Genomic DNA, 27,330 nt, shown 5'->3' on the forward strand with positions numbered 1-27,330 from the left:
ATTTGTTAGGAAACAGAGAAGCTGAGCTGGGCAGAAGGAACCTGAGTGCCAGGGACCTATTTTGAGTACCAGGGGAATTGGTCTCCAGGGACATTTTAGAGCGCTGACAAAGTCATAATCACAAGGCTGCAGAAAGCCTCGTCCCCAGCTCCACAGCTGCCCTGACTCCCCTCTCAAGGCAGACCGGTCGCAGATGTGAACACCGGTCTCCACCTTGCCCTCCTCCAGCCTTTTTCTCTCTCCCAGGCACAGGTTGTACTTTTGGGGCTCTTTTATTTTCTGACATTCCTTAGCTCTTCTCCCAGTGGGGAGAGACAGGTGGGAGGAGTTATGAGGCTCTGACCCTGGGTGGACAGGAAATAAAAGGTGTGGAAAGGATACCAAACAGGCTGTGTGAAGAGGCACATGTGCGGGGAGGGTCTGTAAAAGTACCATCTTTTCTCTGTCACGTGTTCCGAACCCCTGTTTTAAAAACAAAATATATGGTGGTCAGCCTGCATCAGATGTGGTGAAAGGATGGAGGCGAACAGGCACTGATGTGTGAACTTCAGTCAACCCACAGGACCCACGCTGACAGGTGCCAACCCAAAGGTGGGAGAACTCCCCCTAAGCCTCAAATGCATTCATACTTATCCCAACTTGACTTACGGTGGCACAGAATGAGGCTGGCAATGCCCAGTGTATGCGCACCAAAAGAAAGTGAGACCAGCCCAGGAAAGTGTACTGGCTTAGGAATGAGTCTGATGCTAAGAGTTCTTGATACACAGAGTTACCAAGGAGGGTTAACTGGTACCCCAGCTCTGGGACAGGATCAACTCTGCTCAGCATTCAGGAGCTTGGTGGAGATATCACAAGTGACTCAGGGACCCCACCCAGCTGATATTGGCTAAAATCCCAAGGAAAGCACAGAAAAAAGGATGCTTGGGAAAAGTCTGTCACCTCTACCGGAGACTTCCTAAGGGTAGGGATAGGAGGTCTGCTCTCTAACAGATTAAAACTGGGACTGGAATGAAAAAAAAGAGCAGCTGGGTGACCCTGTATTACCAAGGTCAGTGACACCATCAAGGACAGACACTGCATCCTCACTGGGGTGGATGCCATCAATGCTTCTAGAGTTGGGATTCTTACAGGGAGAGGGGCAAATGAGGGTCAATGTCAGAACAGGGCTACTTGCTCCTCTCTTCAATGTGACCAGTAGACTGGGTGGCAGAAGACACCTTTATTTGGTCAGCACCTAAGGACAGAAGTTGATGTCTTATTAACCAGAAGAAATGAGCACCCAGAATGTAAAGCCAATCCCCCCTAGGTAAGGCTATAAACACTTATGGTCTATACTATAAGGCAGCAATTTTCAACCTTTTTCATCTTATGGCACACATAAACTAATTGCTAAAATTCTGTGGCTCACCAAAAAATATGTTTTTTGCCAATCTGACAAAAGAAAATAGGTACAATTTTGATTCATTCATACCAGATGGCTATTATTGTGTTGGCTGTTGTCATTTTTTTTATTTGACAAACTAAGCAGAAAGAGGTTCATGCCCCTGAATAAAGTCAGGTATTCCATGTTTTGAAAATTCTTGCGGCACACTGGTTGAAAATCGCTGCTATAAGGGTATAAATTTTCCATTAATGACTCATCTGAAGTTAGTGTATTTTTTTTTCCTTATCCTTTAATTATTGCTGCATTTCAGTTTTCATACCTCACTCTTCTTCATCTTTTAATTGTCATCTTCACTATAACTATCTTCCCCTCTTCTAAACGTTTCTTTGTTTCCTATGATGGAATTAAAAAAAAAACATATAAACATTTAGTAACAATATTTTAGCCTACTGGTGAGAAAACTGTTGCTTTGCAGTTACACGTTAGCATCATTGGGTGGCGCTGGTGTAGACTTCAGTCAACTCATGCTTTAACTAGTTGGAGTGGAGATCATCTCAGACACTTCATCTTCCTTTTGAATAAACGCAATAAACTACATCCTCTAACTTGTCTTCAGTTGCTGCCTTTTCTATGCATGCTCTCCCACCCATTTCTTACCTAACTCCTACCCATTCCTTACCTTAAAAGTCCAAGGCCAACATTACATTCAAACCGTCAGTTTGTAGCACAAACCCTTCAGAAACCAAGGGTCTCCCCTTCTCTTTCTTCCCTTTGCCCCAATTACCGACTTGAGACTCTCATATTCAGGGGTTCACAGTTTCACTGCCAACCATTTTTTTTTTTTTTTCGTTTTTAATCCAGCTCTTACCTCAGTCCCTGACTACGGTTTTCACCTGATCTCGAAGGCTGCTTCTGGACATTCTGCGGGTGTTTTCTCCTCACCATCTCCTCAGCTGGTGGCTTAAGTGCTCCACAGCAAAAGCAGCAGCAGCAGCAGGTGAGCAGAGCACACGGGAGCACAAGGGTCTAAAAGGTAGGAAGGAATGGCCTCAGCCCAACCGTTCTTGTTCATGTCCATTCAAGCTCCCATCCCTCCATCCTCCTAGCACCCGGAAAAGGAGATGTGCCACAGAAGCATTTGTTCTAGGAGAGGAGGGTCACCCCTCCTTCCTTATTCTTAAGGGAAAAGGAAGAATTGTGTACCTTGAACCAACAACTATTCAGCATAAAATAGTATGTGACGCCTTCTTCACCAAAGTGATCATATAAATATATTCCCAATGAGCCATGCCGGTCATAGATTTTCTGTTTCTTAGGGTCACTCAGTATGGAGTGGGCTGTGTTGATCTCTTTGAATATTTCTGCTGCTTGAGCGTCCCCTGGATTCTTGTCTGGATGGTACTTCAAGGCCAGTTTCCTACCCAGGAGACACCCAAAAGTGGGGTGGGGAGAGAATAGGGAGTAGCTGGGGAGGGAGGGTTAAGATGAATGGCAGGGATAGGTTTCTAGATAGTGAAGAAGGAATGCATTAGGTGTGGTACAAAGAATGGAGGCAAGCAGCCCAAGTCTCAGTTCCTTCCCATGCCACACCAAAGTGGGTTTTTTAAATAGGCCGCGGCAAGGTAGAAAGAAATAGGCTTAAGGGCAGACATTCCAGGGTTTGATAAGGGGCTGAGGTCTGAACCTGTAGGCCTTCTTGACGTCTTCAGGTGAGGCACCCTTCTTGAGCTCCAGCACCGCATAGAGGGTCGTCCCAGTTTTGGACAAATGGCGGGCTGCTTCATCCACGTGAGACATGATCTGGGTCAGAGGAGAAGCATTTGTGAGCAGTCCACAGGTGAGGCTGCGGAGACGAGAACTTCCAGTGACAGGAAACTCATTGCGTTCAGGGGCTAGGTGGGTAAATGACCACAACAGGTCCAGTATAAGACAACAGTGAGTGGGGTCTGTAACTAGCAGGAAAGCACAGGCGACCAAAAAGACACTCAGATTCAAATTTTAAAGAGGAAACACCTCACATTTTCCAGTGTCCTTCGGCTACACAGACCTGCAGACACCCCACATCCTAGAGAGTCATAAGCACGGGGAGGTCTCAACACCGGAAGAGATTGATTTTGCCCAGAGCTGCTAACACCTTAAGTAAACAGCCCTGGTCTTGTACGAACTCATTCTGGGTTTGAGAGACCAGTGTAGCCTCAGCTCCTGGTCAGGTTGGGTCAGGAATCGGGGAGATCTAACAGTTCCCAAGGGAGAAACAATTCAGACCAAACCGCGAGCTAAGAAAACTCAGGTGTCCAGAGCCAGGCGGGAGGGCAGGGCTTGCAGCTAGGCCAGAGACCGTTCTTCCCCGCAGCCTCCCCTCTCAACTCTTCCCGCCGCACCCTTCAGAGACAGAGCAGTGGCCCAGACCAGTGGGGTGAAGAAAGGAGCAAAAAGGGGGAACTGTAGGGGCCGACCAGCGACCATCCAGAGAACAGGGAGCAAGACCCCAAGAGAGTGACGACAGGCTGGGAGGCCGTGGCCCAGGAGAACCAAGACAAGAAACTCAGAAGAAAATGCTCTGACTCCTTAGGTCACCTCTGGCTGCGTGGACGCCCCACCGGGCCTGGAACTCTACCTCGGGGTCCTCTCTTAAGACCGGTAGGCCTTACACAACACCCATCAGTGTGAAGCGTCACACCGCGGGAGTCCAGCGGCCCACTGCGCTTGCGCACTGCGTCAACACTCCGGGTCATTTTTTTTGCGCCACCGGAAGGCCCGCGAGGTGAGGCTGAGTGGGCCGTGGGACTTACTTTGCTCGCGGGAAACCTCAGCGCAGGGGTAAGCCAGGCGCTCTCAGCCAAGGGCAGCGAGTCATCTTTTCTAGTTCTTTCCGCGGGCGCCGCCTCCAGGGGCATTCCTTCCCTGGTGGGAGGGAATCGCCTGAACTGGTCAGCATCCTGGCTCGTTGACTCACTTAAGGAAGGCTACTGGGCTTGCAGAATGTGGCCGTATGAGAGGTATGGCTGCTGCTCGCCTTTCTCAGGATCTAGGGGTCTCCATTTCGTCCTTTCTTTCCCTTCGCCCTCGAAACTCCTGCACGTTCTTTAAGACCCACCTCGAATGTCGGTATTCCTGGGAATGCTTCCTTCATTCCCCCAGTTATTCCCACCTGGTTCTGTCAAAGCATTTATCCTATTATATTAAAGTTGTTCGTTTGCACGTTCCTTTAAAACTCTTATCTTGAACATTTCCAGAAGCTACTACTGTTCTTCAAAAACTTCCTTTAAATACTATGCCATCATGATTATGTACCATATTGTAACTATATAATCCAGACTGGATAATGTTGTTTCTAATCATTTGCTAGTATGACCTTATGATGAAAATTCTTCTCTATCAAACTTTAAATGAACCTTTTTTGCCCCTTGGGGTAGATTCCTGGAAGTGGAATTATTGGGTCAAAATGAAACTTTTTGAGGCCCTTGATCCATATTACACTCTCTTCCCAGAAAAGTACCACGAGTACAAGTTTACACCCCTAACTAGTTTCCATCCTACCTGCAGGACATGAGAGCACTTGTCTCTACCTAGCCTCATGTTCTGTGATCCCCTACAGGAAGTAGTGTTTGCAGCACTAATAATTTATCACTTCATGATATTGGAGAGGAGCACTCAATGGCTCCTATAACATAATTGATAACTTTTTAAAAAAAGATTGTATTTATTTTTAGAGAGGGGAAGAGAAGGAGAAAGAGAAAGAAAGGAAGAGAAACATCATTGTGTGGCTGCTTCTTGCGTGCCCCCAAATGGGGACCTGGCCCGCAACCCAGGCATGTGCCCTGACTGGGAATTGAACTGATGACTCTTTGGCTCGCAGGCCGGTGCTCAATGCACTGAGCCACACCAACCAGGTCTGATAACCTTTTAATTCAATAATATCTCTCTGTTTCCCCTCTTGTGGCTTTTATCACTCTCTTTTCTTTAACACAGTTATTTGTGCACATTTATCTCCCCTTCTAGGCTTTAAGTGATAAATCAATACTCTACCCCAAGATATGGGAGCCATCTGAGCAAACTAACTAAGCAGTCCAGTCCATATGCAACAGACACAATGACAGCTGAATTAAATAATTTATTTCTGTAGGTCTGTGATCAGGGTGGGAATGAAAATCTTTGGCATCACCCACCTATTTCATAGGTTCAGAGTCAGGGGAGTTTACGGGTTAGGGATCTAAAGTGAAGGGACTAAAGTTGACAACTTTTTTGGTGGTCTGTACTATCCCAGATTTCTCTAACTTCCAATCTTTCATCACCATCACAGAGAGATAGAACTAGCAGAACAACACAGTCATCCCTTCACTAGCACTGGGAAGGAAGCAGAAGGCATCAGAAGTGTAGTGCACTTACAGCAAATTCCTTACCGCAGTCCACAGGCCCAGCTGGGCCCTGCCCCTGCCCCTGCCCCTCACTCCCATTCTATCAAGTACCACTGTCTTGATTGGTCTCTGCCACCCCATTTTTCTGTCAGTCCTTTGAAGAGACCGTGTTCCCTCCCATTTCAAGGGCCTTTGGCTATGCTGCTCCCTCTGCCTGGAGGTCTCCTCCCGGGGTTGTTCACTATGCCAGCTTCTCATCCTTGGTGGGTCTTAGCCTCGTGCCTCCTCAGAGAGACTTCCTAAATGGAGCTCCATTCCTCTCTCTCTAACTCATAACACCCTCACCGTGATTTGTGAATATATGTTTATTTGCATGTCAACTTGTTCAAAATCTGTCTTCTGCCGTAGACAGTGAACTCCATGAGGGCAGGGACCTTGTCTGTTTGTTCAGCATTGTATCCCCAGCACCATTTACTCACAGCAAGTAAATTCATGATTTGTTGAATGAGCTACACAGCAGAGGGCGCCCTCTGCTGGTCTGATGTAGATTGGAAGGTTGACCGATAGCAAGAGTTCCCTGGGACATTGGACAGGACTACAGGGCCCTTCTTCCCTCTTGTGGTCCTAGACAAGAAGCAACACAGGGGACAGAGAGGAAGAGGGCAGTACTGGAGATAGTAATGGGGATTCTGTGCTCCTTGTTCCTTGTTTGTGTTAGTCCTCCTCCAGTTCCTAATACAGTTCCTGGTATACTGTAGGTGCTCAATAAATGTTGATTGGTTATGTGAAAGGGCAAACTTTTGTGTGTCTTTTCAGAGGTACTTTTACCTGATTATTTCCTTTGAACCTCACAACAACCCTGAGAGGTGGTATGAGCACATCTCTGCTTTATAGAAGGGAGTGCTGAGAAAGAGGGCAAATTAGGTGCTGAGAAGAATTAGCAAACATCTATCATATCTTGCCAGAGGCTCCAGAATGTTATTACTTCTTATCATTGCCCTCTGACATTCTAATTAATTCTAATTATAGTTCATGGCTCTTGAAATAGCTATTATCTTTAAGTTTCTGAGCCTCTGCTGTGACTGAAATGACGCTGCAGCCAGCACGCTGCAGAGATGGGAATTGAGCAGGCCAGTCTTCCTGGCACCGTTTGGCGAGAGGCTCTCCACTTCACCTCCACCTAGAAGCAGACCCCCTTTGGCTCTGTTTCCTGTGCACATTGTATCTTCCAACACCCAGCACAGAACTAGGAAGAACACACAAGCCAGAAATCAGAAGACCTCGTTCTGGGTTCTCTCTCTGGTTCTAACAAGCTGTGTCATCTGGGATAAGTCACATAATCTCTGAGTCTCATTTTCCTCTTCTGTATAAACCTGTGTCATTTCCAGGGTTGATGTCAAGACTAAATTAGCTTTGGTGTAAAAACGAAGGAAAGAATGAAAATAACTATGCTAAAGAATGAATGCGGACTAAAAGCTTTTCTGGAATTATTTGCTCTCTCACCGTACCTTGAATCAGCGATATTCTAGATTACTACTTCAAAGAGCCATTTGGTCTCTCTGGAGAAAACTAAGAAGCATCCCTTATTTACCCACAAACAACTAAAGTTTTAGTCATATAGCTGGAATGCACACATACACACAGCAGACATTGGCATATTTATACCCAAAATATCACACTCTCGAACATATGCAGCAGGAGAGAGAGATCATAATTTGTCATACCCAACCAGCAGGTTCTAGAATTGTGCAGCTTTCAAGATGGAAGGGACCTCAGAGACTTCATTCTCATCCAATACCTGATTTTGTCATTAAGGAAAGTGCGCCCCAGAGGGAAGGATTGACCTGCTCAAGGCCAACCAGGGAGGTCTAGATCTCAGTCTTCGGACTCCAAGTTCAGTGTTTATACCGTGACTGCTCCTTATATATACCAGCTCCATTTAAAATCTAGGTTAGAGGCAGACCAAAGCTGTAGCTGATACTCACCTCTTTTCATGATGATGTCAGGAAATGTCCATCTTTCCCTCCCCCCAGCTGAAGGCATATCTACTACATGTGACCAAAAAATGCCGCAAATACCACCAGCCCAGTTTGTTTGCCTGTCCTCCTGAGAGCAGACATCTCAGGGTGGCATGTGAAGGGCTTCCAGCTAGAAAGGGCTTCATACCTCTGTCCTCTCGGACCTGCAGCCCCAGATGCTGCAGACTTAAGGGCAGACTAGCAGGGCACACCTGTCTCACTTGTAGTGCCGACCTCTTAGGGTTCTTAGGAGGCTTAAGTATTTAATTTGAACAGAGCTTGGCACATGGTAAGTGTCACTTATCATCATTATCATCCTTTCTGTTCCTATCTCCTCCCAATTTTGTAAAGAGAAAAGTTGTTATTCACTTTGTCTCTGGAAAGAAGGGAAAAATCTGGATCCTTCCTCTAAGAAGATCTGCAAATCGTCATTGGTATTTTTCCATCCCCTTTCTGCATCCTTCTCAGCCTTTTAGAAACCCGTTTTCTTGTTCTCCTACCCAGTTCGCTCATGCTGCTTTCTGGGGATTCAAAATATCCCTGACAGTCCTCCCTAAGCAGCCAGAACTCAAAAATTACCTCTCTCACTTCCTCTCCTTTCAACATTTCTAATAGAAACTAATAACTCCATGAAGTGATCTTATTCTTAAGCAGTGGTTCTCAACCTGTGGGTCATGACCCCTTTGGGGGTCGAACAACCCTTTCACAAGGGTCGCCTAAGACCATTGGAAAACACATATATAATTACATATTATTTTTGTGATTAATCACTATGCTTTAATTATGTTCAATTTGTAACAATGAAAATACATCCTGCATATTAGATATTTACATGATGACTCATAACAGTAGCAAAATTACAGTTATGAATTAGCAAAGAAAATAATTTTATGGTTGGGGGTCACCACAACATGAGGAACTGTATTAAAGGGTTGTGGCATTAGGAAGGTTGAGGACCACTGTTCTTAAGGGTTAGGTGGAAAGCAATCTGATTAAAAACACTAATTCAGCTTATAGTGAGGAAGACTACAATACCTCATCCACTTAATTCTTACTAACACAAAAGGAATAACTGGTGAAATTTCGGGCTGTGTTTTGGGAAGAGACTTTGGGCCTTAAATCACTTCCCTCTTTTCTGTCCAGCTCCACCTATTTCATGTCTTTGTTTTCTTTTTTTTATTGTTGTTTTATTACAGTTGTCCCTGTCTCGTGTCTTTTCATTTCTGCAGCTCTGCTTTATTCTGGTTCTCCTCCTCCATCTCTGGTAAGTTTCCTCTCCCCCTGCTGGCTCCTCTTCCTGCTTTCACATCCTGACCATGGATATTCTGTCAGGTTTTGTCGGTAAGCTCTCTTCTCAGGAGATCCAATCTACACCCATGGCTTCAGCTGTCACAACAATACTTCAGTGTCAGTTTAGTGTCATCCACATGCCAGTCTCCCACTGTCTCAAAATCACATTCTAAAATCTGAACTCATGATCTTGCCCCCGACCTGGTTTTCCTCTTGGTTTCTCAATTTATGTGAATGTTATGACTTTCCAAAATAATGATGCTCAAAATCCATACATCTCTGGGCTGTGGACTCATTGTTTCCCCAAAATGCGGTTCAAAAAATCTTGTTAATTTTTAAATGGCTCTCTCATTTGTCCCTTCTGTTCAGCTCCCACAACCTTGAAGCACCCCAGATAAAGGATTCCCATACCACACTGACTGCTACCTAGCCCCTAATTGTTCTTCGTACTGCCAGTTTCATCCCGGACACTGCTACCAGATCAGTGTTCATAAAGCAGTGCTTCCATCATTACTACTCTTGGTCTTAGCCTATGGGATACAAAACAACCTTTAAAAAAAAGATCTTATTTATTTTTAGAGAGAGGGAAATGGAGGGAGAAACAGAGGGAGAGAAACATCAGTGTGTGGTTCCCTCTCACGCACCCCCAACTGGGGACCTGGCACACAACCCAGGCATGTGCCCTGACTGAATTGAACCAGCAACTCTTTGGTTCGCAGGCTGGTGTGAACTCTAATTTTGATTCCAATTTACCCTTCCAAACTTAGTGTCTTCTAGTGGCCTTAAGTGAACCTTCCCTAACACCCAGACCTGTCTTTTCCCCACTAAGCATTCCTATACCATTGCTCTCACACCATTTCCCCTCATGAATTGTTCTTTTCGTTAATCAATTCACTTACTCAACAAATACCTGTTAAGCACTGCTATACATATACCTAGCACATTGGATACATGATAATTGGTCAGACTCTTTTCTGCGCTCATAGATTATAGCTTAATGTAGAAAACAGATGTTCATTAATATCTTCAGCAAATATTTATTGGGTGCTATCATGTGCCAGACACTGTTCTAAATGCTGGGGATACAGCAGTATACACAACAGACAAAATTTTCTGTCATCATGGAACTTACATTCTGGTGGAAGGAGATACATGGTAAATAAAATAAGTAAAATATATAGTACATTACATGGTAATAATGGCTATGGAGAAACATAATGCAGGGAATGGATATAGAGAAATTTTGAGGGGAGATTGCAGTATTTATAAGGGTAAGTAGACCTGGTCGAGTGGGTCATTTTGTTGGAGTGGTGTCCCATATGCCAAAAGGTTGCATGTTCGATCCCTGGTCGGGGCGTGTATGGGAGCCAACCAAAAATCTCCCTCCCTCCCTCCCTCCCTCTCTAAAATCAATAAACATATCCTAAGGTAAGGATTTTTTAAAGAGGGATAAGCAGATAGGGCCTGAGAAGTTGATATCTGAGTTAAGATCTGAAGTAGGTACTCAGGTAAGTAGTGAAGACATCTGGCAGAGTGTGTATTACAAGTAGACAGATGAGTGAATGCAAAGGCCCTGGGGTGGGAACATGCCTGGTGTGTTGTAAGACCCATACAGAAGCCAGAATAGCTGGGGAGTGAGGTGCGAGTAGTGTAAGGTGGCATCAGAGGGGCTAGGTTGTGTTGGGTTTTGCAGGCCAGTGGAAGGCTGTGGCTGACAGTGAGTGACATGGGGAGTGATGAAATCTGGCCTGTAGGGTCTAGCCACTCAGTTGGGAATAAACTATGGGGCAATAAGGGTCGAAAAAGGAAGACAGCCGAGGAGGTTCCTGTAATAATCGAGAACACAGACGATGGTGGTTAGGACAAGGGTGGGAGCAGGGTTTGCCGACAGATTGGATGGGGGGTGAAAATAGAGGAGTCAAGGATGGCTCTACCTACGGTTTCTGGCCTGAGCAAGAGGAAGGAGTTGTTCTGTCTGATGTGGGAGGACTGCCGAAAGAGAAGGTTGGGACTGCGCGTGATGATCGGGAGCTCAGTTTCAGGCTAACGAAGCTTGAGGTGCCTATTGGACAATAAGGAGGAGAGGTCAAGCTGACATTTGGGTATTTAACTTTGGAGTTCGAGTGAGAAATCTGAGAATTCTCTTATAAGATGCCTTCTTTTAAAGTTTCTTTTTAAGAGAAAATTTCAAACACATACAAAAAATGGAACAGTACAATAATTCCCCATGTACCCGTTACTTAGCTTCAACAGCCATTGCTTTCTGCTGTTTCTAGATAGTAGGTAAAGCCTTGAGACTGGACATTATCTCCATAGGTGTGAGGTGGTGAGAGAAGAGGGTGACCAAGTCCTGGATCACCCCAGCAATGAAAGGTGGAGCAGATGAGAAGCCAGCAAAGCAGACTGAAAATAAGCAGTCGGTGAGGTAAGAGGAAAAGCAAATTACAATATCCTGGAAGCCAAGTGAGGAAACAATTCCCAAATGGCTATTAAAAAAAAAAAAAAATCCTCACCTAAGGACATGTTTCCATTAATTTGGAGAGTGGAAGTGGGGGAGAGAGAAAGGGAGAGAGGGAGAAACATCGATGTGAGAGAAAAACAGTGATTGGTTGCCTCCACACACCCCATTGGGGGATTGAACCTACAACCTAGGCATGTGCCCTGACTGGGAATTGATCTCACAACCTTGCGGTACAATGAAGGACGCTCCAACCAACTGAACCACACAGCCAGGGCCCAGATAACAATTTAAGTACAGTATAAGTGCTAAAGGAAGAAAAATGTGCAATGAGAATGTATAACATGAGAATTAACCTAGTCTGCGGGTCAGGAAAGGCCTCACTGAGGAGAGGACATTTAAGTTGCCGCAGGCCATCATCCTATCTAACTAAAATCCAGCTTCCACCACACTGCTTCCACTGTAACGATCCTCTGGCTCCTTTCTGCGATAGCTTTTTCAAGGACGATGTGTCGGCCGGTAGGGGGCGCTGGGGACACAGTGATGAGAAAGACAATTCCTGCTTTCAGGGGGCTTGTACTCCAGTGCGGGACAGACTAGCAAACGATTTCCTTAAATGTGGTGAGTGCTACCACCACATAAGCACAGTGGGTCTTGAGAGCATCAGGTAGAGGCACGTAACTCAGCTGGGGGGAGTCAGGAAAGCCTTCCTGGAGGTAACGCTTGAGCAGTGAACGGAGCGCAGGGTCCCCTGCGTGCATACCCTTCAACCTGGGTTGGAGCTCAAGTGTTAACCCTTGTCCCCAAGCTTGAATTCCAAATCTTGCCTGAGATCTCTAGCCAGCCTAAATCCTGACCTCACCACTGGGCTTTACTCTCCTTCTCTATCAAAATGAACTGGTCCACCTCACCTCCAAGTCCCCTTCTGACCTGATTGGCCATCCTCTGCTCTGGAACTGCCATTGACCTGTTTTCCTGGAAACATCCAGAGCTTCCTGCCACCATCATGCCTGGGACTAAGAATGGCCTAAGGACTCACTTTAGAGAAGATGGATATCTGAGGCAGGACAGGAGAGGCTGTAAGAGCGCAAGGTCAAACCAGAAACAAAACACCGCAAAGATTGAAATCTCTTGCAATCAAATTAAAGGCTGGAAGGGAGGAAACACGTTTATCTTGTTCACCAGGAATCGCCAGCTATGCTAGCAAGGTGCATGGCAGGAAATACGCGTTCAGTAAACGTTAAACGAATAGTCCTTACAAGACTACATTTCAATACAGGGCACAAGCCCTAAGCTGTGCTTCTCACTGCTGCATAGTTTTCCTAGCTCTTAGGTGCAGAATGTCTTTCTCAGATCTGGCATTCAAGAGGACCCTTTGTAAATCTTTTCATAGGGCCACTTGATGGCTCTTTGAGAAACAGGTGCAAGCTGTCTGTTTCGCTGCCAAGCTTTTCTTGCATAAATTTCCGAGGAAAGGCAACTGTTGGTATTCTCCCGCCGGTGTCCCAGCTTCCGGAGGCAGCACATTCCAAGGCCCAACACGGAGCGAGCCGCGGCGGAGGGCAGCCCTGTAATCCATCTGCTCCGACGCCCCCTTCCCTTCTCTGCTTGCTCGCTCCGCGCCCGTTTGTGGGGCGCGCACGTGCCAGCGTCTGCGCACCAACCCCACCCCCCGGTCCTCCCCGGGGCTGCTGCTGGCGCTCCGTGGGCAGTCCAGGAAGGGAAATCCCGGAGGAAGCCATAGTTGCTACTATCACGTCCCCGGTTGTCGTCATCAGCTGAGGCGTGCCTAAGAGGCCCCTTCTCCCGCACAGGGCGCGGCGGTTTCTCCCTATCTTCGGTCTCGCCCGCCCAGGCCACGGCGGGCGGGGCTACCACAGCCGAGCCCTGTAGTGCGAGGGGGCTCCTCAGTGTGCCAGCTCCGAGACTCTCAGAATCCGGAAAGTCCCAGACCTGGTGTGGTGCTTAGAAACCCGACGGCGCCAGGCGGGACGTGCCCGGGACCTGGCATAGGCGGGCGAGGACATGAGTTCCACGCTGGCTCTGACACCGACCAACAAGGTGACGTTAGCTGGTGGCTTCCCCTCCTGCCGCCTCAGTTTGCTCCCCTGTAACCCAAGGAAGGGGCTGAGGTCTTATGTCTCTAGGGGAGGCTGGAGGGAGAACGCCAGCCCCCTCGCTTGCCCTCTGGCCGCGCGTGGGCTTTGGGCTGGGTACTTAGGCGGGAAGTGAGGTGAGAGCGCCGGGGAAAGGCTGGTGCGGGCCCCGGGAGCGGCGTGAGTGGAGCCGCCGCAGCGCAGAGGGCTCGCGCAGACCATCGTCTTCTTTTTTGCACGGCTCCCCGGCGCAGTACGATACCTACGCACAAGCACCCCGCAAACCCTGGCACCAGCCGCACTCTCCCCAGCCGGAACAGGCAGCCCGCCGCCCAGCTAGCTTGCCTAATCTGTTCAAGTCTCACCTCCTCCGCGAAGCTCTCCCGGGTTAACCCCATCACTTCCAACTCTGTCTGGCACGTGTTCCAGCTTTTGTTTTTAGAAGTGTGTCTGCAGTCTAGTTGTTTGGAATAATAATAATATGTCCCTAAGTGTGTTCTGAAAGGTGAGGTTGATAGGTTTCTTGCCCGGGCTTACTAACCACTCCCACCCTCCACGTTTCCCCATCCATGCTCCTCTCTTTCCCCTCCTTTTACCGACTTCCGGCTTTACAGATAGTCACAGCTTGGAGCGCACAATCCAATCACCACCTCCTTTTTAATCTACAGTGACAGCAGGTGTGAGGGGCAGAAGGCATTGAGCATTTGAAGCTTCAGCTCCAGGCTCGGCCACTTATTTTGCTGCAAGTAATTCCTTTCCCTGTGCTTCATTTCAAATGAGGCAAAATAAGGTAATGCTCAGGAAGGTACTACAGGTTCTAGGTAATGAACCACCTGTTGGCAAATTGACCACAGCCTCCCTCCAGAAACAGTGGTTGTGACTCCAGAGAGATAGGGCACTGCTCCTCCCTGCTTCAACTGCCCCAGAATTCTGAGTGACAAGACCACACTCTCTTTAGTCAACAGTGCAGGGCCCTGCATCAGGAAGGGACAGAGGATGGGGTTCCAGCCCCAGCCCTTTATTCACTGGCTGTATGACCTCTGGGTACTTCTTTCTCTGGGACTCAGTTTACTCATCTGGAAAATAAGGGTAATAATGGATTGAAGGAGAGAGATCAGGAAGCTTTTTGTCATCCAAAGTCTCTGTATAAAAATAAATAGTAATGAACGGTACAGTGTTTGGCAGCAGATGTAGCTCGCGAATTCTGACCCCACATCCTCGGTAGAGTGGTTTCTGGCTGGAGTCTCTGGAGTTCTCCCAGATGTATCACACTACTCACCCCACATTCTTTCTGGTTCTCTCGAGATAGGTAATGGATCCACACCAGTTTCTGCCTCCCTGTAGGGGACTGGGGTCACGGGATGACCAGGTGTCGGAAGAGGGGATGCCCCCACATTGGCTTGCAAGGGGCAGTGTTCCTTCCGTGAAGGTTGGTCCAGGAGGTCCCCGGGCTTGAGGAGCTTGGCGTGGAACCAGTAGGCGGGGCTTGTGTGGAGCGGGGCTAGTCCACCGAGTGGGCGTGGGCTATGGAAATTAGGCGTTCTCTAGAACGCAGAGGAGGCGCAGAGGGCTCCTGCCGACCCTACCTGGCTCTGGCGCTGGGCAATGGGACTTCGGCTACGGGGGTAGGGTTTCGTGGGTAGGGCTTCGGGAGCGTGGCTTAGGCGTTGGGGGGAGGGGCCGGGTAGCCTGGAGGCGGGGCCTGGGGAGCTCGCCCCATTCAGGGCGGGGCTCCAGCGGCCGCGGGATCTGCAGTTCAGACTTCCCACGCCACAGTCGCCGCAGTTCCCTCCACTCTGGTGGCCCCACTGCCCTGCGGGGAGTCCGGGGGTCTGCTGGCCGTTTGGACTTGGCAAGGGGCTGGCCCCACCTCTCCCTCCCTCGGTGGGGCCTAGACGGTCGTGGCCGCGAGGACATGGAGCCAGTTCCCGCCACGGGGGGATCGGAGACTACTCGCCTGGTGAGCCCCCGGGACCGCGGCGACACCGGTGGCGGCCTGCGTTTGAAGAGGTAGGACAGACCTGGGCCAGCCCTCGGCCGGGGTGCGCCACCCTCCTGCCATCCGTCCATTTCGTTATCTCCCTCGGCGCGGCCCAAGCTCACCGCTTCTCCCTCGGCTTCACGGAGCACGGCTCCCTGTTATGCGGCCACACAGAGACCCTGGCCCGCCTAGCCAACCAGCCCCGACCTACCCCCGCCGCTCAACAAGCCCGCTACGCCCGCCTCCTCCCAGCCACACTCTTATCTCCGGGTCCCACGAAACCGGTCGCCGGCCCGCCCCCCAAGCTTCTGCTGCCCCCGCCACGTTTGGCTTCCTACCAGCGACTGCCCTCCGTCGGACCGGAGTCTGCTCCAGGTGCCCCGATGTCCGCATTGCTCCGGGGCCCTGGTGGTGGGAGCACCTCGCCGCCAAGGCTTCGGAGCCCAATGGGCAGGTCCCTGGCCCCTCGCTCCGCGCGCTCGGGCTCAGGGCGTCCCCTCCAGCCGTAGCCAGCCGTGAGCACCCAGACCGAGGATGGGCCCGGACACCGCAGCGAGTCTTCCCGGGCCCTGGAGGACAGGCGGGCACGAAAAAGCGAGGGGGCGATAAGGAAGGAGCAGGTGCGGTCTGGGCGGCAGGGGGTATTCCGGGCTGCGCACAGACGGGGCCGGGGGCGGCGAGGTGTGAAATGAGGCGCGCAGAGCGGCTGGGACAGAGGGCCGGGGGCGGCAGGAGAACCGCCTCCGCGTCCCGCCAGCCTCCCAAGCAGCGGCCGCGGGCTCTGTCCGCGTTGTCTCTCGGAAGGGCCGAGCCAGGCCCTCCTGGGCCACCTCCGCTGGCCATTTTGTCTGCTGGCTGACCGTCCGTTTGTCTTTCTCATCTTTCCCAATATTTGTCTCCCTCCCAGCCCCTCTCCTTTTGTCTCTTATATGGTGCCTCTGTGTTTCTAGATCTTTCTCTGGGTGGGGACTGCAAACCTGGGTGGGTGGGTGAGCAGAAGGAGGGAAGACACCCTGTGATCCCTTCCTGCAGGAGACCGCAGAGGTGGGCAGCTGTGGGGGCTCCAGCCGTGGCCTTGGCATCTCTAATCTCTTTTGACTCTGCTTCAGACCATCTCCCCTCCCTACATCTCTCTGCCCCATTCAATGTTATTTGTTGTTTGTTGAGGGTTTCAGAGGGCTAGGGAGAGAAAACTGCCTTCCCTTGTCTCTAAACAGCATGTACAGCCCCCGCTCCACACACACACACACATTAACAATGAGGTTCTTTAGTGCCCAGTCCCTGCAGAACAAAGGGGAGCAGCCTGTTGATGGGTGGCTACCTTCATGTCTGGCTGCACTGTGCCTTACAGACCAGGAAGGGCATCTTACCCACTGCCCCAAAACCACTCAGCCTCTCTTTGCTTTTCAGACCCACATCTGTCTCCCAGCTCATCTTCATTTTCATATGACCATTAGTCACCAAATCCTGCAGTATTTTTTGAAAGAAGTTCTTCCCTACCTACCTAACCCCTCCTCTAAGATTCTGCTCAGGGAGCCTCTGGCCTGGCCTGTTCTAGACCCCTCCATCTCCTCTCCTCTCTTCCTCCCAGACTAGTACATCAGCAAGGCCATCTTAGGGCGCAGGAAAGGCATGTGAAATCAACCCATGTATCCCCCTTTACGTTCCTTAGAGTTCATCACTTTCCTCTGCCACCCTTTCCCTGGCTCCTCATGCTTTCACTCCAAGCTGAATATCTTGTCATTGTCATTCCATGTGTTTGGATTCCCCTTCCCCACCTAGGGCTCATCTTTTACATCTCTCCCTCTGTGAAGTTCTCCTCACCCCCATTAGAGTTGGTCCCTTCCTCCCCTGTGCTCCAAAGTCCTTTGTTCATAAGCCCCCTTGCCTAAGTCATCTGTGACACATCTGTGTCTCCTGCTAGGTTGGGCTTCAGCATGTATACACTGCCTGGCACACCTCGTTGAAGTATGAGGTGGGTTTCAAAGCCACCCTTGCCTCCCCATATTCTCTGGAAACACACCTACAATCATACACATCCAGATTCTAAGTCTTGGAAGGGATTTCCAATAAATGAATCTACCTACCAACACTTGAATTTCCCCTACAAGCACCAAAGGTTCCCCTACTTCCCTCACACCTCACATCCCACACCCACTCGGTAGAGCTTTCCTCAGCCAGAAGGCCCCAGGCACCCCTCCCCATTTTACTGCGGTGATCATGTTTCTGTCTGGAGCTTTCATGTTCACTCATCGGTATTCTTGTCACACTTCTGTGACTATTTCTAGGACTGTATTTTTCTTTTTTTAGAATATTTTATTTATTTATTTTTAGAGAGAGGGGAAGAGGGAGAAAGAGAGGGAGAAAAACATTGATGTGTGAGAGACACACTGATTGATTACCTCTTACATGCCCCCAACCAGGGACCTGGCCCGCAACCCAGGCATGTGCCCTCACTGGGAATTGAACCAGTGGCCTTTTGGTTCACAGGCTGACACTCAGTCCACTGAGCCACAACAGCATGGGCTAGGATTGTATTTTTTCTATTTAGGTTCTTTATTCTGTGGAAAGTTCTCTCCTTGATGGGGTTCAGGTTGGGTAGTAGTGAGGGCGAGAACTGGGCCAGAATGAGCGTAAAACTCAGCCAACCTGAGCTCAGCCTCTGGCATTCCACAGATGAGGCCCTCAGCCCCATTCATTTGTCAAGGGGGGTCTAGGGCCCTGTGCAGTTCAAGTGACCTCTGCTGGGTGCTTATGGTCAGACTGAGGTCCAGCTGACATATGACAGGCTCTAAAGCCAGTGCTGTTATTGCTACCATTGCCAGTCACAACATTCTGCACACCATCCTCCCCATGACAACCCAGCTCTGGAATCTGGCCATTAGTTCTCTGTGCCAGGAACCTCAGGCTTTTTGGGTCCCAACGCTCCACTCCTCCCTTAAAGGGCCACACTTCAGCTGCATGTCTAGAGAGAGAAGGTGAAGGATCTGGAAGTGGAGGCACAGGAGGGGGTTCTAGAGGATAGGAGGCACTAAGGACAGGATCACATGCTGAGTCCTGCCCCACACCTTCATGCCACCTTCCCTTCATATGCCCTCTGCCTGGTATGCTCACGTGTCTCTATCAAAATCATCCCTATCCTTCAAGGCCCTTCTCATGGTACCTCCTTCATTTTTCCCTGATTTCCTCATTAGAATCAATATGTCTCTCTATCTGAGCCCTGACAGCACTTTCACTGCTCTAAGGGCTATAGCTACCTTCCATGTATACATTTGTCTCATCCACCAGAAGCTCCCAGAGTCCCAGAGTTTTGTTCGATGATTTGCTCATTTGGTGTGCCTTATGGTGCTTATCATAATGAACTGATTTGGTTGGAATCCAATCTCAGCTCTACCACTAACTGGCTATGTGACCTCCATTAGCCCTCTCCCTCTTTGAGCCTCATGCTACTGATTCTTCTTCCTCTTCATCTTCGTTGACCTTCTTCCTTATTTCTTCCTCCTCCTTCTCCTCCTCTCCTCCTTCTCTTTCTCCTCCTCCTCCTTTTTCTTTATGAATCACTGGCTTGCCCTCAATTAGTTTTAACCCTAAAGCTTTCTTTTTAAGTATATTTTATTGATTATGCTGTTATGGTTGTCCCAGCTTTTTTTCCCCTTGCTCCCTTCCACCTGGTACCCCCCTTCCCTCCAACAGCCCCCCACCTTAGTTCATGTCCATGGGTTGTGGATATAAGTTCTTTGGCTTCTTCATTTCCTATACTATTCTTAACATTCCCCTGTCTATTTTGTACCTACCAATTATGCTTCTTAATCCCTGTACCATTTCCCCATTTCTCCCCCTTCCAGCTGATAACCCTCCAAATGATCCCCATACCTATGATTCTGTTGCTGTTCTGGTTGTTTGCTTAGTTTGTTTTTGTGTTTTAGATTTAGTGTTGCTAAATCTTTTAAAAGTGAAATCAATCAGAAGGCAAGGGTCTAGAGGAATAATTTGCCAACACTTCTCTTATAAACTCCTATTTTAGATTCTTCTTTGGAGTAAAACAGGCTCAACTGTGTACAAAGTAATACCTGAGTTGTAAACTCTCCAGGTTTTTTCACTGTGTTCCCCCATTCAATACAACAGAGTGTGAGGACCCTTTTTCTTGCATCTGCACTGGAACTTTAGGAGCAGACAGCACTTGCTCCAGGTCTGTCAAATATATACATGCCTCATACTTCTAATTTCTTTAATAAGGTGTTAGACTAGGCCATCTCAAAGTGCTTTCCAGCTGTGAAGTGTTTATGAAAAGGACAGGAAGGCTGAGATTCGGGTGTCCATTTGGGCCCCATCTCTTGTGGGGCACTCTGTCCACAAGGTCCCAGGTTTGACCAGGCCTTGGGAAGGAGTGAAAGACAGGCCACATATGACCAAGCCCATCTGTAGGATCTGGGATCTGAGAGTGAGGAGCAGGTCAGCCAGTGGGCCAGGCCCCAGCTGAACCACGTTGCCTGTCTCAGTCTCTTTACAGAGCCCAAGGAGCCCCTCCCTGAGGAGCCCAAGCCTGTGGAGATGCCCTTTCACCACTGCCACAGGGACCCGCTGCCGCAGCCGAGTCTCACCCCCGAGAGGCAGCAGGCACAGAGGCAGCTGTGTGCTGCCTGTGCTGTGTGCTGTGTCTTTATGGCCGGGGAGGTCGTCGGTAAGTTGGAGAGCGCTTCTTCCAACCCCACCCTCCCGACACCTGCCTGAGCCACTCGAAGTCCCAGGGATGTCCCTGGGTAGTGATGAAGAGAAGATGGGGATGGCTGGGACATGGGAGTGGGTGCCTGGGACTCCAGAAGTGGGCAAGAGTGAGGGACAGCACCAGGGGAAATTTGGGGCGGGGTCCAGGGCTGGCTTCTGTGATAACTGCTCTTTTAAAAGCCCTATTTTCTTGTTATTAAAATATGTCATTGTAGAAAAACTAGAAAACGTGGATGAGTGAAGAGAAAAAAATAAGCTCTCTGTAATCCCATCACCAGTGAAAAATCACAGTTCACATTTGGGTGTCTTTCCCCCACCCACGTTTCCATGCCCTTACACACACCCTGCAGAAGCAGACCACTCATCGTTTTACCCTTGCAGGCGGGTATTTGGCACACAGCCTGGCCATTATGACCGATGCAGCCCACCTGTTGGCAGACGTGGGCAGCATGATGGGCAGCCTCTTCTCCCTTTGGCTCTCTACCCGTCCAGCCACCCGCACCATGACCTTTGGCTGGCACCGCTCAGGTAAGGCTCCTGCATGACCTGGTGACCCTCCAGTCTTGCCAGAGGGTACCTCTTAGGGACCCGGGCAGGTCTCTGATAGCTTGTCTTCGCCTGCAGAGACTCTGGGGGCTTTGGCCTCTGTGGTCTCCCTGTGGATGGTCACTGGCATCCTCCTGTACCTGGCCTTCATCCGCCTGCTGCACAGCGACTACCACATCGAGGGGGGCACCATGCTGCTGACCGCCAGCATCGCAGTCTGTGCCAATCTGCTGTACGTCCCAGTGTGGAGCAGGCACCTTGTAGGGCTCAGGGCAGGGGTCCTCCTCTAGTCTGGGATTGCTGGCCGCATAAGCGCAGTCGTCAGCAGTCTGCCCTGGGAACGCCTGAGAAGGGACTGGGGTAGAGAAGTAAGATTCAGTCATCAGACACTGGTTAAAGGCCTGCTGTGTGTACCATCCACTCTTGCTGGGGGCTTTCATGCGTATGATCTCATTTAATGCTTACAACCGCCCCCTGAGGTAGATTGTATTGCCCCTAGTATACAGTTAATGAAATAGGTCTGAGAGGTGACCAGGTGGCTTGCGCAGGCCACAAGGCTATTGCCATAGCAGGGCCAGTATCTAAATTTAAGTCCTGGCACCATGTGCTAGATTCTTGCCCCTGGGATGAACTATTTGTCTCTCTTGGACAAAGTTGTCTTCTTCTGGGGGCTGGGAAAACAGGGGGAAATGGGTGGAGAAAGAGCTCCTGGGGAGGTGAGAGGAGGAGGTATGGAAAGAGGCGGAGGAGGCTGTGAGCAGGAGCCCTGGGCTGAGCTGCTCTGCTCCCCCCTCAGAATGGCCTTTGTGCTGCACCAGGCTGGCCCCCCCCACAGCCATGGGTCCAGGGGGGCTGAGTATGCACCGCTGGAGGAGGAACCTGGGGAGTCGCGGCCCCTGGGGAACACCAGTGTCCGGGCGGCCTTTGTGCATGTGCTGGGGGACCTTCTGCAGAGCTTCGGGGTGCTGGCTGCCTCCATCCTCATCTACTTCAAGGTACCATCCATCAGGCCTGCCACGGCCTTCTTCCTCCAACTCCACCCTCCCCTTCCCAGGACCCACAGCTCCTGCCCCCACTACAGCTGTTAGCTCCTTGAGACTCTTGGCCTGGAGTCATGGTCCCTTTCCCCTGAGCAGGGTTCTCAGGGGTGTCTTAGGGCCTGTTTGTCCAGGACACCTGAAGGTCTTCCCCTGAAAGGTCCCTGGTTCCCAGGCTTAGGGGTCTCTCTCTCTTTCCAGCCTCAGTACAAGGCAGCTGATCCCATCAGCACCTTCCTCTTCTCCATCTGTGCCCTTGGGTCCACGGCTCCCACCCTCCGAGATGTTCTCCGTGTCCTCATGGAAGGTGAATCAGACCCTGCTGCACCCAACCCCTCAGGCCCCTTCTGACCTCACTCCAGCACTGAGCACCTCGCTTTTCTCTGATGAGCATGGGGAAAAGGCTGGGGCAGCGGGGCCTATTGCTGGAAGGGTGGTCCAGGCACAGGGTGGATTGTGGGGGTCAGGAGGAGGAGTGGGGACAGAATGCGGGAGGTGGGGCCGCTCTAAAAGGAACGCTTGGCGGGTGCTGCTTGCAGGTACCCCCCGAAACCTGGGGTTTGAGCCAGTGAGGGATACACTGTTGTCAGTGCCAGGAGTCCGGGCAACTCATGAGCTACACCTGTGGTCCCTGACGCTCACTTACCACATTGCCTCCGCGCATCTGGCCATCGGTGAGTCCACACTGGCCCTCGCCAGTTACTCCTGGAAACATGCCTCCCTTCCCCTCCCTGTCCAAACACAGGAACACAGCCTGAATGCCTGGGATTGTCTCAGTCTCTCTTTATCTCTCTGTCTCTGTCTCTTTCTCTCACACACACACGTGCATGTTGGGGCCGAAGATCCCTGGACAGGGTGTTCTGGGGGAGGTTTCATCCTGTTTAAAATATTGCAGGGAACCAGTAACCCTTTATAAGATCACTAGTACCTACATGGGATAGGTACTAGGGATGGGGCACAGTTAGGTAAATTTCAGCACCTCCACTCAGTGGGATATCACGTAACTACTACAAATGATGATTGTGGAGACTGTATGACAACTTGGGAAACTGTTTGTGGTATAATGCTAAGAGGGAAAAGCTGAATATAAAATTATATCTACATTATGATTCAACTATTAAAAATATATATGGTGACTCACAAGCTGACAACGTATTTTTGAGTGTCTTCCAGATGCAAGAAGCAATCAGAGACATGCAATTTGGATGCCAAAAATATTATACTTTGTGGGATATTTGATGATCGTTCTAAAGGGACAATGGGACAGAATATTCAACATCTGGGCTGTCCTGGAAAATAGGGTGGCCTGGCTGCTGAAATACAGCTGTATACTGCTACTCAAAGAGCAAAGAGAATAGAAAAATAAGCACAGTTTAGTGTGTTAGCATAGCTGATTTGGGGTGAGTCTCTCCAACCGTTTCTTTGACATTTTTATGCCTTTCAAACAACATAGAAAGCAAATAAAGCTCCCCATTGAAGCCTGGCTTTAATGCTGTGCAAACCCCTGGGTCCCCCTTCACCGATCCTTATCTCGGCCCCAGCCTGTCTCCCAGCTCCCCTGGGAACCTGCCGTCTCTTATCACTTTCCCACAGACTCCACAGCAGACCCAGAAGCTGTCCTGGCCGAAGCCACCTCCCGGCTGCACTCCCGATTTGGATTCTCCAGCTCTACCCTGCAGGTTGAGCAATACCAGCCCGAGATGGCCCAGTGCCTGCGCTGCCGGGAGCCTCCCCAAGCCTGAGCTGGCCCTGCCCTCACCGCACTGCCAGGCCCTGGCTCAGCCCTGGACTCTCAGCAGCTGCCTCTTTGCTCACAGAGAATGGACGGAGCTGGGCCCTTACCCCCTCCTCTCTCCCTCCTTCCACCTTCCAACTTCCCAGCCCCAAACCCCAGTGGACAAGACCGAAGTATTGGGGCTGAGGGGAGTGGGGTGGGAATTGAGCTGAGCAGGGAGCCAGTGCAGTGGGAGTGGGGGGTGGAAGTCCCATGGCTCTAGCCCCCCACGGTCTTGGGAGCCACAAGCATCCTTTCTGTGCAGTTCATTTGTCCGTGTGGCAGCCTGGCTGGCTGGGGGCATCTGCCTGTCTGTGTGCTGTTGGTGTGCCTATGCCTGGGGGAGGTCAGTAGGGGCCCCTCCCCATGTGGCCCTTGCGTGGTCTATGCAGGAGCCCCAAAACTTGCACTTTGTCCATGTGTCCTGACCCTGTGGTGTTGTCTATGTGTGTACATGTGTGTTTCTTGGTGCCGTGGCTTGTGTGTCTCTGTGCCTGTGTGGCTGTGCTATGGTTGCTAAAAGCCTGCACCATCTATGTGTCCTTCTGGGGGTCTGTGTCCATCCCTCCGTTGGTGCTGTGTCCTGGCTGTCCCAGAGAGAAGGAGGACTCTGCCGCAGCTCCACCAATAAACTTGTGTCTCACTGCATCTTCAGCCCCTGTGCTGAGTCCTCAGGAGGGGGAACTAGAATCAGTCATCTGAGCATGGACAGAATCCTGCAGTCCAAGTGACCTTCCACCGGCCCCCGGCCCCTTACCAGCCCCTCCACCCACTCCACCATCAAATATACATTCTTATGATGTAGGCTAAAACCCACCAGGCTCTATACTACCTTTCCCGATTCACAGCCTGAGCAAACCTGGGTCTTTGGCTCAGGGAGAGTCCCCGGGAGCTCTGGGCTGGGTTGCCTGAGAAAGCTGGGGTCTTGGAGCCAAGGGATTCTGGAGAATCATTCCTGAAGGCTCCCGCAGGCCACAGCAGCCTTGGGCTGGTCAGAGGGGAGCTGTGTTTTTAGGGGAGAGTGGGTGGACCACAGTGTGGATGTGGGCTCGGTTCCCATCTGTGTGACGCGGGGGAGGAGGGTGGCCTTCAGCCCTGACTGCCCCAACCCTGAGTCCAGGTTTGGGCTGTGGACCTCAGGGACCCCTTTATAGTTATTACCCCTTTGCCTTCAGAATCATATATATTTTGACAGATTTGATCTTACAAGTCAGATTCAGTGAGGAATTGCTTTTTGCTTTTTAAAAATCACACTCTTCGTGCTCTGATTTTAGATCGAGTGCTTTGGGTCAGCCAGAGTTCACTGGCCTTCCCACCCCAGATTGATAAAATTCCAGTCGGAAGCAAAGACACAGTATTTTTTATTAGCCCATGCATATTTCTGCGAGGCTTCCCCCCCCTTAATGGAGATATCTTTATTATAAAAATTATCTCCTTTTTATTAAAACATTGTAAATATATGCTTGTTTTAAGGGTTCAACAAAGGAAATGTGTAAAAGTAGAAAGTGAAAAGTTACCCCTATAATCTATTCCCAGAGATGGCTGCTGTTCAGTTTGGAGTCTCCACACCTGTATTTTTATATATGTACAAACACTTCTATGCAATAACATAAATGGGACCACGTTATCCTACAACCTGCTTTTATGACTCACCCATACATCCTGGCTGCATTTTGCCATGTCAGCACACATAGATTTCATTACTCTTTGTAAGGTAAAGCCTTTGGACTGGTTGGAAATAGGCCTCCCCACTCTGATCTTCAGCTGGGGGCCTGGGCCCAGGCGGGTGAGTCACTGCTGGGCTGATGGCCTGAGACAGACGTGGGAGGCTGGCCCAGGGTGACAGACAGGCTGGCGGTCCTCGCACTGGGAGCACGGAGGCTGCCCCAGCTGCTCTCCATGCTTTGCTAGTTCCTGGTACGTTCTCATTTTCCGTCTCATTGATTACTGGCCCCAAGTGGCGGCGTGGGGGGAGAGGGTGGGGAAAAGCGGTCTGGACGCTCACTTTAGCAACAGCCTTAAGCTGCAGGCCCACCCTCTGTCCACAGTGCCTCGTCCCTCTGCAGGGAAAGGGACAGGCTGCTCAAGGCAGAAAGAGCCTCACAAAGCACACGGTCCGTCTCTGCCCCACACCCTTGCAAGCTGAGGAAGAAGGAGAGGCTAAGAGATGGAAAAGGACTTCCCCACGGCCATCCATTAAGTGACAGGAGCAGGACCAGAGCCAGGGTATCACTGCCACTTGAACGGTTTAAGCATGTGCCCAGCTAGGTTTCTCTGCTCCTTCCTCAGCAACCTGCTGCTCCCGGCACTCTGAGTCCTGGGGCTCTGGACTCTGGTTTCTGGGTTCCACCTCAGCCCCAGACTAACAGTCTGGTCCCTGTCAACCTCTCTTCGTCCCAGCTTCCCTAACTGTAAAAAGAGGGACTACATGACGGTGTGGACGTGAATGCACCTGGGCTATAGAGGGCCTATAGGAAAGGTTAGCGTTAGGGTGGAATCCAGGGTGCAGAGCAGAGGTTGCAGGGGAACAGGGTGGCCCAGCACCCTGACAGCAAGGACATGAGCCAACATCGAACTAACACTGGGCAAGAGGCACTGAGGTACATGTTATCCACATGTTACATGTGGGGAAACTGAGGCTTACGTGCTCAAGGTCATGCTGCTGAGAACTGTCAAGAGTTGAGTTTTACACTCAGGTCTGACTGCTCTAAGTCCCCAGCTTTTCTCCCACGCTCCTGCCTCTCTACCCACCTCCAGACGTGGCTCAGTCAGGGACAGGGAAGGCGAGAGGGTCCGAGGCATCCTTCCTCCTTCGCACAGCGTTCCCGAGGGAGTCCAGGAAATCCTTATCTGAAGGAGCTGCTTGCACCGCCCCATTATCTCCCCAACCCACCACCTCACTGGCTTATCCAGAGGCCCATTCCCTCTTGGAGCCCTTGGCTGCTGATGATAAAATATGTGGTGGAGGGAGAGGTGAGGAGAGGGGCTGGAAAGGGGTGGGAAACGGAGGGGAGGCAGGAGGTTTCGGAAGAGCAGAGTGGGGAAAGCCCATCATCCATCAGCCCAGCCCTGACAGCTTATTACACGGCTGGTTAACCAGGGGGAGAGGGGAGAGGGCCAGAGGCAGAGGGGCCAGGGGAGAGGGAGAGCTGGGGAAGGATGGAAGGAAGGGAGACAGTGCTGGTATCCTGAAAGTGCAGCTATAGGTATGTCCACAGGAGACCAAGGAGGCAGATAGAAAAGCCAGAATGGAAGGGTGCAGAGACTGGGTGGGGGTGGGGGTGGGGGTTGGGGGGTCATCCCGCTGTGTTGCTTACCTGGGGGGCTGCTGGGCCAGCTGGCAGGGGACGGACACACCTTCCTCTCCAGGGGGTGAGGACTGAGGGGAGCAATCTATCTGGGGTCAAGAGGAAAAGCAGGGTGATAAAGCCGTGTCCCCCTCCCTGCAGTGACCCTGCCACCCCTCAGGGACTTCAGTGCCAACCAGTCTAAAGGAGGAGCTGCGGGCCCATCCTGCTGCCTTGAGCTGGACTGTCAGAGGGGAAGCACGCCCCAATGAGGCCCATGCCCTGGTCGCAGCAGAGGCAGCCAGAAGGCTCTGGAGGGAATTTCAGGACCTGAGTCGGGATGTGAAAACCCCTGCCCCTCCTTCTGGCAGATTCA

The 27,330-nt window shown here is 50.6% G+C and overlaps 2 protein-coding genes across 3 annotated transcripts; one reads left to right on the forward strand and one right to left on the reverse strand.

Annotated features, from left to right (window-relative positions):
* Positions 1–729: 729 nt before the first annotated feature.
* DNAJC5G (DnaJ heat shock protein family (Hsp40) member C5 gamma) lies at positions 730–16,164 on the reverse strand. The gene is made up of 6 exons (XM_090281028.1): positions 15,924–16,164; positions 3,069–3,184; positions 2,588–2,801; positions 2,278–2,410; positions 1,704–1,777; positions 730–1,234 (listed from the first exon to the last, which is right to left on the reverse strand). Exons 2-5 carry the CDS (start codon positions 3,179–3,181, stop codon positions 1,722–1,724), a joined length of 516 nt encoding a protein of 171 aa, XP_090137154.1. The 5' UTR covers positions 3,182–3,184; positions 15,924–16,164; the 3' UTR covers positions 730–1,234; positions 1,704–1,721.
* SLC30A3 (solute carrier family 30 member 3) lies at positions 15,316–24,315 on the forward strand. 2 transcript variants are annotated; one of them, XM_090281025.1, is made up of 8 exons: positions 15,316–15,614; positions 20,085–20,266; positions 20,692–20,838; positions 20,935–21,088; positions 21,653–21,851; positions 22,095–22,200; positions 22,433–22,567; positions 23,487–24,315. In XM_090281025.1, exons 1-8 carry the CDS (start codon positions 15,520–15,522, stop codon positions 23,633–23,635), a joined length of 1,167 nt encoding a protein of 388 aa, XP_090137151.1. In that variant the 5' UTR covers positions 15,316–15,519; the 3' UTR covers positions 23,636–24,315. The 2 variants fall into 2 exon arrangements, with proteins under 2 accessions (XP_090137151.1, XP_090137152.1); XM_090281026.1 differs by lacking the exon at positions 15,316–15,614 and adding an exon at positions 16,182–16,205.
* Positions 24,316–27,330: the final 3,015 nt, after the last annotated feature.

Source organism: Furipterus horrens, unplaced genomic scaffold (assembly GCF_987537825.1).
Source record: "Furipterus horrens unplaced genomic scaffold, mFurHor1.1.pri manual_scaffold_6, whole genome shotgun sequence".
Taxonomy (NCBI): domain Eukaryota; kingdom Metazoa; phylum Chordata; class Mammalia; order Chiroptera; family Furipteridae; genus Furipterus; species Furipterus horrens.